Below are 13,712 nucleotides of genomic sequence, written 5' to 3' on the forward strand. Positions count from 1 at the left end.
CTCATAATCTAATTGGATAAACCTATCATTGTCTGCTGAGTATAATGAGACTTTTAATTATGATGTTTGCTTTTGAATTCTACATGTAGGTGAATTTTGGTATTTCATACATTCATACAACCACCCTGGTATTTTCTCCGAGCTGAATACTTGTCTATTCAAGTCGAAGCAATCTTTCAGACCAGATTAGTTTAAGCATGTGTAATATTTCTCGAACCAGAGGGGGGGGGGTGGTTGGGCAGTCAAATGTATTGATGTACACATGCGTGATCAAATTATTTCCAAACACCCCCTAAACAAGCTTTTCTCTGTGTGCAAAATAACCCCCTATACAAGTTTTTTGTGGGCTTCATTTCCACATTTTGGCCCCTAAACAAGTTTTGGCCTGAATATGACCCCTAAACGAGTTCCGTCTACTTGCTAACAATAAGCTTAAATAGACAAAACTATATTCATGGGTATTGCATGCCCCCAGTGCAGTTAGGGTTAAAGTACCACATAGGAATACAATGTAAACACTAAAAATGTGTCATCCAAAATTCATCAGGTCATAATTTAAAAAGCCACAGGTAGTATCCCATAATTAGAAACCATCTGGAATAAAATTATTGGAAATGGTTTTTTGACTGATTTGAGTAGGTATGGGTGTCAACATTTACCAAAAAAAAGTTAGGAAGAATACGGGCTGGGGAAAGTGCTTTTTTTCAAGGTCAAAGGTCAATGACCTTTTTAAATATACTGTGTCATGGTATCTCCCAGATAAAATACTACAAGTTAGTGATCATGGTGTCAAAATGCACAGATTCTTACAAGATCAAATAAAATCAAATTAAGTACCTACAATGCTCATTCACCGATGAAATTCAAGGTCAAAGCCTTTCAAAGGTGAATGACCTTTTTTACACTATATACCATATACGGTATATAGTGTAAAAAATATACGGTAGAGATGAAAAGGCACAGATTGGTGATCTTGGTGTCAAAATCCAGAGGTTCTTACAGGAAGATCAAATAAAATAAAATTAAGTCCCCAGAATGCACATTAACCAAAAACATTCAAGGTCAAAGCCTTTCAAAGGTCATCGACCTTTTTAAAAATGTATACCATATACGGTATAATGGTATATCTTAGATGAAAAGGCACAGGTTGGTGATCTTGGTGTCAAAATGCGCAGATTTTACACGAAGATCAAATCAAGTACCCACAATGCTTATTCACCAATGAAATTCAAGCCCAAAGCCTTTCAAAGGTCAATGACCCTTTTACATTATATACCATATACGGTACAATGGTATCTCTGAGATGAAAAGGCGCAAGTTGGTGATCTTGGTGTCAAAAATTCACAGATTCTTACAAGAAGATCCAATAAAATCAAATAAGGTACCTACAATGCTCATTGGTACAATGAGATTCAAGGTCAAAGCCTTGCAAAGGTCAATGACCTTTTTACATTATATACGGTATAATGGTATCTCTGAGATGAAAAGTCGCAGGTTGGTGATTTGTTGTCAAAAAGCAGTTTTTGCAAGAAGATGAAAAGGCACAAAATAATCATAAAGAATTAACCTTCACCTTTGATATCCAGAGTCAAAGGTCAAAAGTTAATAAATATTTATACATCCATGCATGATCCCCCCAAAAAAGATAGTAATTCATAATTATTATATTCACATTTTGTGAATTATAGAAAGAAAGATACCTATTTGTAATGAAAACTTGGATGTTTAATAATAATATTTCACTCTGAAATAAGGATAAATAATGGCCATGGAAAATATATTTAAGGGTTAGAAGTCAATCAACTATATCAATAACGTCAGGGAATTTAAGTAAATAGGTCAATAATTTGATAACTTCATTGTATATAGTGATTCTGATGGTAAAAAGACTGACCTGCATGGAAAATGAACACAAATTTAATAGTTAATTCCTTGACCAATGATGACGTCAAAATACAAGTTCGAGGTGAAATCGATATCAAATAGCACTTTTTAATATATATTGTAGTAATGCATTGCCAAAAGTGTAAAAAAAAATCATGTATGATATAATCTAAAATGGTGAAGTTGTCTAAAGTAGCAGCATTTACATATGCATTTTATAAATCTAAATCAAGGTACTAATTTTTCTGTAGCAATAGGTCACTAACCTCAATTGCTACAATCAATACTATAAACTATAACTTAATCTGTAAATGGAAAGGATAGGCCTAACCCTAATGGCATGCATCATCTAAGAACATTTTCATATAGCCAGGGGCAATGATGAAGAATTAAAATAAGGCAATCATTAGAGCTGCAGCTTTTGTCATAGTAAATGAAGTTAAGTGTCTCAACTTCAGCAAAGAGTAATTAAACTTTTGAAAACCTTCTGACATTTTCAGAACTTTGATCTGGCCCATTCAATGAAAGCCTAATAACGTTCTGTCAAGGGATATCAGACCAGGGTATATATTATTGCTGATATGTTGCATAGCTTGATTCTCAAGAACTGGACGTGGTGCTGTAGGAGTTTTGTTAGGTCAATGGATGTGTACTTTTAATCTATTATCTCCTTTTGAATTTCATTATATCATATGCCTAATTTGTGCATGATAACACTCAGTTATTCTGGACCAAATAATGATCCTTGTACAAACTGACACCTAGTAGAAATAGCATCATGGGTGACGTACGGCAGAGAGCAGATATGAAGTTTTGTCCTGCAACATTAGCATCTCATGAGATTCTGGCAGCTCACAATGAGAGGTATATTAATAATAATACAGGAATTCATCTTTGTTGAAGTTGATATACATGCAGCTCTAATGATGGCCTTCACTTCATCATCATCCCTCTGCTGTTTGGAAATGCTCTCAGATGATGCTAGCTGTGACAAGAGAGTTAGACCTATCCTACCCATTTTCAGAAGATTCTTGTACAAATCTTTGCATTTTGGCACCAAGATCACTAACCTGCGGTGTTTTATCTCAGAGATACCATTATTATTATTTAATGTAAAAAAGGACATTGACCTTTGTCTTTGAATTTTAAGGGTGAATGTGCATTGTCAATACTTAATTTCATTTCATTTGATCTTCATGTAAGAATCTGTGTATTCTGACACCAAGAACACCAACCTGCACCGTTTTATCTTCGAGATACCAGTATATAATATGGTATATAATGCATAAAAGGTCATTGACCTTTGGCCTTAAATTTTATGGGTGAATATGCATTCTATGTCCTTAATTTTATTTTATTTGATCTTCTGATCAGAATCTGTGCATTTTGACACCATGATCACCAAGCTGTGCCTTTTCATCTCAGAGATACCATTATACAGTATGATATATATAATGTAAAAAGGTCATTGACCTTTTGAAAGCTTTGACCTTGAATTTTATTGGTGAATGTCCATTCTAGGTACTCACATTCATTCTATTTTACCTTCTTGTAAGAATCTGTACATTTTGACACCATGCTCACTAGCCTGTACCTTATCATCTCAGAGATACCATTATACAGTATGGTATATGATGTAAAAAAAGTTCATTGACCTTTGAAAGGCTTTGACCTTGAATTTCATCGGTGAATATGCATGCTAGGTACTTAATTTTATTTTATTTGATATTCTGGTAAAAATTTGTGCATTCTGACATCATTATCACCAACCTGCGCCTTTCCATCTCATAGATATCATTATACGGTATATATAAAAAGGTCATTGACCTTTGACCTTGAAAAAAAACACTTTCCCCAACCCGTATTCCTCCTAACTTTTTTTTGGTAAATGTTGACACCCATACCTACTCAAATCAGTTGAAAAACCATTTCCAATAATTTTATTCCAGATTGGCTATTTTGAGGTCTATTTTAGGGATACTAAGGGAAAAAGCTTGGGGAAAAAACACACCCTGAACATGTTGAGCTGGCCTTAGAAGGCTTTGGAAAAAAGACATACCCTAGATACATTTGACCCAGCGAGTGACCATTCTTTCAAAACCACCCTTTTGGGGGAAATCAGTGTTTTTGATACCCTTAATGAGTGCATGTATGACCCGCGTCCAAAACTGAAAAAAAAAAATGATTTTAAACACCTTTTTTTGTCACGCATGTGTACTGTACAGCAAGATATTTGACTGCCCCCCCCCCCCCCCCCCCCGTTTACATACAAACTTACCAGCTTTATGATATTGTCACTGTGTTTCTCCATTGCATTGGATTGGTAATCATGACCCTGAAAGATACAGAAAAGTCACAAAATTGTAAGCAAACATAGATTGAAACACTGCAACAAACCAGATAAGAACAAATCACAAGTACAGCAACCCTCAAACAAGCTCACCCCAAATTTCTATCTCGATAGTTGAATTTCCCCATAAAAAAATGTGAAATACGTGTAAATAACAAGACCATTTGTAGGGCACTTTACATGGAGGTTTCAAAGCGCAGGTTGATTGACAAAAAGAATACAGTGTATATCAACACACAAACCCAAATAGAAATAGGCATTATATTTCCAAAGCAAGCATATATCCAGTACCAGGCTACATTGTAATGCAAAAAAAAAAACTTGCTAAAAGCATTAGAATTCTGGGTTTCATGCCATGTTTTGTTAGTTACTGTACCAAATAAAAGGAATATTAGCCACCACCAACAACAAAAAGCTTCTCAGAGGTTACAGTACGATGGCCTAAATTGTACATGTGCAACGGGAAAGCTGTCACCCAATATTGCCTCTGCTCTGTAATTTATGCCTTGATGCACATAGGTGATCAAGCACTTAAAGATTAATTACAATTCAATAATCACACATCATGCACACCTTCTGATAAATAACAAAGTTATTGAATTTCAAAGTTTAGCAATATTTGTAAAACATTTATATGCACAACATCATGAATATTCACAGATAGAAGCTAGATAAATGGCATTTATTGAAATTCTCCACATATTGCAGTTAGCCAGTTAACAAACTGAATTATAAAGTAAAAAAGACAAGTATACATTTCATTGATTACATTTTACAATACAATGTTCAAGTTTGCAAAATAGATAACATACTGTATACAACGGATCTTATGGTACAAGAAAGCTACTAAAATTCCATTCATTCATAATACATGTAATTCATTAGGAGGACTGATGATGTCACACCCCCAGTCCCCATTTTCCTCCTGATAATTAAATATTTGAATTTAATTATTGATAATTAATTATTTGAATTTAAACTGTGTTGTTTAAGATTTTAAACACTTGTTTAAACTGTTTAAACAATTACTGTGTGATTCACATCGTAAACAGCCTTTAAAAAATTATTTCCAACAGAATTTTAAATGATTAGGAACTTAGGTGACATGCAAAATATCAAATTAATGGCGCAAAATAGGCGACAGGAGATAGATGACATGAACTTTTCCCATTTCTCTAACATCTGTTGCATGCAAGGTACTTGAGCACATCGTCTTCAGTGCTGTTGAGTCATCTCGAAAGCAACAACATCTTGACAGACGCTCAGCATGGCTTCAGAAAGCGTCGTTCATGTGAGTCACAGCTAATTCTTGCAGTTCTAGACCTAGCCAAGGGATTGGATGAGAAGGAACAACATGATGTCATCCTGCTTGACTTCTGCAAAGCTTTTGATAAAGTACCACATGCTAGACTACTCTACAAGCTACAACACTATGGCATTAATAATAATAACATCCATCAGTGGTTTGCAGACTTCCTCACAAACTGGAGTCAACATGTTGTTCTTGAAGGATGAACATCGAAAACTGCACAAGTCACATCTGGCGTGCCACAAGGAAGCGTCATCGGGCCACTGCTCTTCCTTCTGTTTATCAACGACCTTCCCGAGTATGTCTCAGCTGGCTGCACAGTACGTCTGTTTACAGACCACTGCATGATATATCGGAAGATCAGCTCGGAAGACGACTCTAAACAACTGCAGCATGACCTGGAGGCCTTGCAAACATGGGAAAGTGACTGGCTTATGGCTTTCAACCCACAGAAGTGCCAGGTACTGCATGTAACTAACAAGAGAAAGCCTGTCAAATGGACTTATAGCATCCATGGACAGCCTCTTGAGTCAGCCGACACAGCTAAGTATCTCAGTGTCCATATCAAGAGCAACCTGAACTGGACTCATCATGTTAAAGCGATTACCAAGAAAGCCAGCGCTGTCAGTGCATTTCTTCAGCGAAACATCAGCCCTTGTCCAAGAAAGACTAAGATCTTATGCTACTTGGCCTTAGTACGCCCCATTTTAGAGTATGCTTGTGTTGTATGGGACCCTTACACTCAAGAGAATATCCATCGACTAGAAATGGTCCAGCGCCGTTTTGCCAGGTTTGTTGTTGGTGACTTCAAACGCACAAGCAGCGTCACACCGATGCTTAATCAACTCGAGTGGCCAACACTTTTGGAGCGTAGGGCACAATACAAAATGATGATGATGCATCGTATCGTCAATCAGCATATAGAAATTCGACATACATTTCTGACTCCGGTGATGACATCAAGCCGTGGACACTCCAAGCGATTCCAAATACCTTTTGCAAGGACTCTCATCTATCAGAAGTCCTTCTTTCCAGACACCATCAGGTTATGGAATTCCTTGCCAGATGAACTACCCAATATCACCTCTGTTAGCCTCTTCAAACAAGAGGTACAGAGCACCCCGCTTCGCTAAGAGAGCAGCATGGTTTTTTAGCTGCACTTACAAGTAGTAACTTTTTAGTATATTTTAAAATGGCACTGTACATACTCCACACCAGACCTGCCAAATATAGAACGACAATACACCAGTCGGTGGACTGTACTTTAGAAGAAGAACTTCCAACTAATTCTATAGTAATATTGTACTTTCTTTTTTTTTATACATGGCACGGCACAATTATTATAGCTGCCCCTTTTAAATGAGGAACAGGCTGTCCGCGGCCCCCAAATAAATTATGATTGACTAGTAAAGAGCTGAAATGTGGAAGAAGAAGCCTTTGTGGGTAATTGATGGCATTATTATTATAGAGTTTACTGCCCTGACCTAAGGATCGGGAATATATGTGATCAATCTGAAGAAAAATATGACTTCATATACTTAAACTACAATCTTAATACTAATTCCGTTCCCAAATATTATTCTTTAAAACTTGATGCCACCACGAAACACACTAGCAATATAGCCGAGGTGGGAAAATGGGGTAGTATAGAAAGGTAAACAAAAGAGGAAAACAATATCATGATTTCTACACAAACATGCACGGAAGCAAATATTTAGAGAGAAAGAAAACTCCACAAAGCTATCTTTTTCGCCATTGTTCTCCCCTTCGCTCTCATCGTTTCTCCTCTATCTTTTTTTTTTGGGGGGGGGAGGGACGTTAGGGTGGGGAAGACCACCCCACCACCTCCTTGCCAAGCACTTTTTATAAAAAAAAGGGTGCATGATAAAGGCCTATAGTAACTTTTATTGGGATTTTATGAAAAAATCTATCACAAAATTTGATTTTCTGTATCAATTCTGCAAAGGTATAGTATAGTAGAAGTATCGATGGGCTGATTTAGTGTCACCATGATTATTTATTAATTTTTTAGCAAAAACATTATAAAGAATGGGATGTCTTTAGAAAAAAAAGCCTCTTGGATGCCAGGAAAACAAGCAGGATTCGCGGCGACTTTAGGCGTCCTATGATGAGTAACTCATTATAGGCCTATACTTATCCCACAGAGATTAAGCTTAAAAATGCCAACAAGATGAAAAATAACATATTAATCTATAAACAAACATAATATAAATTGTAATCTATTTCATGATTCTTTACTCAATCTTGATCTCCATTCAAACATACAAAATGATATTGATAATGAAGGCATCAATTGTATGAAAATGGTTGTTGGATGATGAGACTTATATGCATTTTATGAGCATATATTTTCATTTCATTTATCTATTTTAAATTCTCATTAAAAACAGACAACATACAATTCAAATTGAAAGGATACATGCACAGTATACAAAATAAACAAAATGGAGAACATAACAAGAGAGAGAAAAAATGAGAATATGTGGGAGCCGGCATTAATTGTACGCCGTGATGATATTTTTTAAATTTTACATCATGGAGTCCTCTAGGCTAAGCCAGCACAGGCCTTCCAGAGGCTGGGTTCCAGAAAATAGGCATCAATATATAGATGATTTGCTGATCACTCAATAATTTTGATCAACGAATATATTCTTTTAATATATGAGTAATCATTTATTTTTTCACTTGTTTTTTTTACCTATGATACAGTTTCCAATAATAATAATTTTAAATAACTTGTACGACACCATGTGCATAATATCTCAAAAACAAAGAAGAAACAAAGAACAAAAAGAGAGGATAAAGACAAGAAAATTAGAGACAAAAAAAAGAGAAAAAAGAGCAAATGGCAAAAGAGAAGAATGAAAAAGGGGAAAAAAGAAAAAGAATGAAGGAGAAACACAAATAATTCAAATGGCTATATCAATCCCCCATTGCTTCCTGTACAAACAACTTTTAATGTACACCGCCTAATTTTTCTGACGACGTTTTGCCTAGTTTTGGGCATTGTTTTGAATTTGAGGAACAGTGATATTGCTAAATTTGCACTCTAGGCGACAACGCAATACTTACCCGTGTTAAGAAACTGGGACTCCACTCACGCGCATTTGGGCCGCCCTAGCTTAGAACTAAGCTTTGTTTCACGAAAAATTGAATATTCTTATAATTCAATACATGTAACTAATTAGATTAGTACTGTTAAATCGGTACTCACCGGTTCTTTTCTTGAATTTTCTTGAAAATTCCCACGCTTCTGGCTTCAATTCTGCGATAGATTCTGTCGCCATAGACAGCTACACGTGCAACTTTATTTATAAATGGAGCGCCCCTTACGAGAGTCGCTAATGCCGCGGAAAAATTGTTAGGCATTTTGGCCTGTGGTCAAGGCGTTCTTCTGTTCTATTTTTTTTATAGGTATGAGATCGAAATCACAGCGACTATTCACACTGTTCCATAATGATTCCGAAAGGAGGTGCAACACCCCCCACCCACATGGGCGCAAATCCCAGGGGGACACTTCCCCCTAACCCAAAATAGTAGGGGCACATTATCAAATGTCCCCCTACTATTTTTGTTCTTTTATATATGATGGAAAGAAATAGGCCTACATCATTTAAATCGAAGTAAAACATGTATTTTGGACGAGACGACCTTCTTTTGGGGGTGATAAACCTTTGTTTTTTTTTTTTTGTTAGTTTTTTTTTTGTTGTTTTTTTTGCCTGTTTTCCAGCCCCTGGTCCCCTACCTTAGATTTCCACCCTTGCCTCCCACTACTCTTGATATTGTTTGCGAATCTGTTTTGTAAATTAAAGGGGAATTTCACCCTGATAAAAAGATGATGAAAATATGAGAAAAATCATTTCAAAATATCGATGAAGGTGTTATTTGACAAAAAATGGAGTTGATAGAATTTAGAATGCTTGATTTATTGTGACGTCTATAACGAGCAGTTGCTCTATCCTAAATATAAAATGCCCAAATTTCCCATTTTTAATGGTCCGTAACGACCCACTTTTTTCTTTTTGATAACAAGTATGAATTGATGTACTAAATGTACCATAAAAATCATTATCATGTATTTCTTGACATTTCATTTACTTTTTTACCATAATAATAGCTGCTTGCAAAGGCCTACGCCGTCACAAAAAAACCCGGGGGGGGGGGGGGGGCCACTTACATTGACGAGTGGATACCATGCGCGACCAAAAAAAAAGGAAAAAGGATGTCCTTTTCACGATAGGACACGTTACCTACGTAACGTGATAAGGGTGTCAAAAACACAAAAATAACGAAAAAAGGGTATCTATTAATTCGCTAGGAAAACCGTCGTGTTTAGGGTCATATTTGCGGGGATGATAAAACAAAATCAAAATGTTTTATAAAGGATGTCCTTTTTGCTCCAACACTTCGTGTTTAGAGTCCGATTTGCGCGAGGTGTAGAAGGTGGGGTCGTACTAAACCAAATAAGGTAAAGCCGACGACCGAAGGACCCGTAACAATAAAACATTCCTGTACTTGTTTAGGGGTTCATTTCAGGGAATATTTGCCAAGAGTATCGTTTTGTTTCCAATACTTGTTAAGGGTAGGGTTTCACACGCCAATACTTGTTAAGGGGTGCATTTTCAGAATATGGAAATTACGTGTTTAGGGTGCTTTTCGAGACCCCATGGTCGCGCATGGTATCCACTCGTGAATGGAAGTGGCCCCCCCCCCGGGCAAAAAAAAATCTTACCTTTGAAAAAGATTGGTGGGGGATGGATTTTCCTCGAACGCATACCAATTTTTTTTCTGCTATTTTCATAATAAACTTTAAATGAATTCAACTTTGCACTACTTAATTTTTTTCAAAGACAAAATAACAAAATTACATCTCGTCATCATCATCATCATCACCACTATCATTAGCATCACCATCATCATCACCACAACCGTCACCACAACCATCATCATCACCAAGATAATTTTCATCATCATCATTGCCATCATCATCTTTTTTTTTTCTTTATTTTTCCCCCATCCCTTCTTCTTTTTTTTTCTTCCAATATTCCTCCTTTTTTTTAGAGCGGCACACCGTCATGCTCCCTCACTGATTATCCGCCTCTATATGCTTGGTGTTGTATAAATTGGCGGATACCTCATAAAATGAAATACTGAAGAGAAAATAAGGAAAGGGAAAAAGTAAGAAGAAAAAGAAGATGAGAAGAAGACAAAAAGAAAGCCAAACAAATGAAACAAAACAATGTCAAAATTTCGTAATAAAGTCTTCTACGTCAGTTTAATAATGATGTTTTCATTGAAATGAGAACAAAAAAAGAATTGAAACCATAGGCGGCGGAAGCGGGGACGTTCCCCCCTAAATTTGTTGTTGACCTTTTTTTTTTTTTGCTTGTCAATTTATTTTCCTACGTCCCCCCCTAAAATGTTTGGGTTGAGAGCCTTTTATTTTTTTGCTTGTCAAAATTTTTTAGGTTGTCCCCTCCTAAAATTTGGGGCTTCCGCCGCCAATGATTGAAACAATGAGGTAAAAAGGACTACATTATATAGTGTAAAGAAATAGAGGGAAGCTCCGAGACAATAAAAAGGTTGAAAAAGAAAAAAATGTGAAAACACAAAGCTCTCACAACATGAGCATAATAACAAATAATAACAAATAAGCGAGGACAAGTAGCTGAGGGACCCCCCCCCCCCCAACTCTCTCTCTCTAGTTATCTATCTATCTATCCGACTCGATTATATAAGAGAAGAATTTACTTATCAAAATATTATGAGCAAAAAGCACGAGCTGATATTTTGTATGAATATTCAAAACTGATAGAGAGACGCAATCGAATTATTCGATTGCGACAAAATTGATGATCTGAGAATTTGTTTTTAGGAATTCATTAAAAGCATAAAGTTGATCAGCATTAAAATATGGCAGGCGCAACTCATGAGCTAAAGCTTTATAGGCATACACCGATAAAAAATTTTAAGTATTTTTGGTAATCATGAAAAAAATTGATATTTCATGAAAGAAAGCTCAAATCCCGAGGAGGAATATTCTTATGAATTGACTTTAAAAAAAACTGTGGTAAGCCCCATTTAATATTTGATTATAAGTCGAATAAAACAGTAAAAGCTGAAAAACGTTCGCGTGATATTTGGCAACCTCCCCCCCCCAAAAAAAAATAAATAAATAAAAAATAAAAAAAAGTTTTTAACTATAATAATGATCGAAGGTAATTTTGTCTCGCGTAGAACTGGACAAATGAAAAAGATTGTCACTAAAAAAATGAAGGTAATTTTGACCCACGTAAAATTTGGCGAGCCCCCCCCCAAAAAAAAAAAGGAAAAAAGGTTTTAACAAGCAAAAAAAAGGCTAAAAAGAGAAAGAGACAAGAATATGAACGAATTAAATATCCCCATTACAAATAATGCTGTGATCATCATAATTAGGGGTCGCATAACTAGTATGAACAACGTATTTAATTCCAAAATATTTACTACAAATCTCAATAGGGGGATCGGGCAGAAATGCTCACCCCCACCCCCCCCCCCCCCCCGATCCGCCACTGATTCCAATCAATAATGACATTTATCTGCAATACTGATACTTTGGAATCAAGATACTGAAGATTGATACGCTTTACATAAATTATGAACGTCTGACAAAAAGATAATCTACCGATCACCTGACCGATCAGCTGACCAGTTCGCGTATCACTTCGGAGTTGATCACTCGTCGCAGCTGTGTGGAACGCTCACCGAAAATCAACAAAAAGGGCCTGAAATGTAAGTTTATTGTAATTCATTTTAATTTCAACTCATTTTTGGAAGTATTTAAAGGCTTCCCACCAAATGAAAGTCATATCGCATAACTCCAGTTTGTATTAAGACGTACATTTACCAAAGTCTTGGGTTTGAAATCAGAACTGAATTGTCTAACCCATAATTTTGGGTAATGTCGCCTATGAGGTCCATACATGTAATGTTTGGACCTCATTGGTACTAGGAGTGCTAAATTTGTGGGTACGTTAGATTTCCTTTGTTACAGTTTTGTCCATTTTTCACATGTGATTCCTGATGCTCACTCGGTTTCTGGTGATTCTGGGTGAAACACTACACAGCCCGAACACAGTGTACTGACTACTGTGTTGGGCTGCCGCAGAATTAGGCTAGCCATGGCATAGGGTATACAAACACGAAACGCAGTATGTGGGACAGTGCAGTGACCCGGTGTCTGGTCATGCTGGTCGATAGACCTGTATAAATGTATAAAATAGGACAAAATTTCACCTTAATCGTTCCATGAGAGTTCACTCTATACAGCCTCGGTCCAAGAATGCAACGGAGTAGCGAAGCCATGTTTCCTTCTTGCTCTAGAGCCTAAATAAAGCTTGTAAATGCAGATCAAATTGACCTCGTCTCAGAACACGCAGAAGCCGTGACACAGCGTACCCGCGGGGGGGGGGGGGGGCGAGATGACGGGATCGAGGCCGGGTGCGGGGCGCGCGGGCATAACGCATCGATTGGGGCGGCACAATATTGTAACCCACTCCCTCATGAAAACTGCTTTCTCCTTGATCCCTTCTTTTCAAAAATTTTGAAGAAAAGACAGGAAGAAAAAATGGAGAGTAGGCTACAGACAGGCCCAAATGCACGTACGCGCCTCGGCCCACTGGGGCCGCTGGCCGACCGGCCTTCCCTCAGGTGGCGTTATAGCGCAGCAATAGCATTCCTTTTTTTTATGGGAAACATTCTATTTCGGCCTTGAGACATATGGCTATATTTTACCATTTTTCTTTCCTTTCCTTTTCTCTTTTTTTTTTCTTAATTGGTAGTGGATCGAACATATCGTTTTTAGGGAGGCTAGCTGACCCTATGCTCGATCCGCCCCTCAATACATAAGAAATCAATGCTTCAACTTAATTAGGGAATTTAATTACTAATTTGCAATTCTTCCTAATTTGAATACCCATTTTTATTTTTTTATCTAAATTGTCTACCAATGTAAAATATCAAACAATTACAGGTTGATGATTTCTGCTTTCTTAATTCACCCCAATTAAAGATAAAAATGTTTCTAGCTGTCTATAATTTCATACATGTTCGCTCGACGTGACGTACGTCAAAGAATATGATGATTTGCATAAAAGCATAAAATAAAAA

The 13,712-nt window shown here is 36.7% G+C and overlaps 1 protein-coding gene across 1 annotated transcript in view; it reads right to left on the minus strand.

Moving 5' to 3' along the window:
- LOC121428825 (phosphatidylserine lipase ABHD16A-like) overlaps window positions 1-13,005 on the minus strand; it is a 35,531-nt gene extending 22,526 nt beyond the window's left edge. Inside the window, exons 1-2 of the mRNA XM_041625682.1 lie at window positions 12,840-13,005; window positions 4,163-4,219 (exon numbers count right to left, since the gene is read on the minus strand). Coding sequence (XP_041481616.1) covers window positions 4,163-4,219; window positions 12,840-12,908 — 126 coding nt within the window. The 5' untranslated portion in view covers window positions 12,909-13,005. The remainder of the gene's footprint in view (window positions 1-4,162; window positions 4,220-12,839) is intronic.
- Window positions 13,006-13,712: the final 707 nt, after the last annotated feature.

This window comes from Lytechinus variegatus, chromosome 15 (assembly GCF_018143015.1).
Source record: "Lytechinus variegatus isolate NC3 chromosome 15, Lvar_3.0, whole genome shotgun sequence".
In the NCBI taxonomy this organism is placed as follows: domain Eukaryota; kingdom Metazoa; phylum Echinodermata; class Echinoidea; order Temnopleuroida; family Toxopneustidae; genus Lytechinus; species Lytechinus variegatus.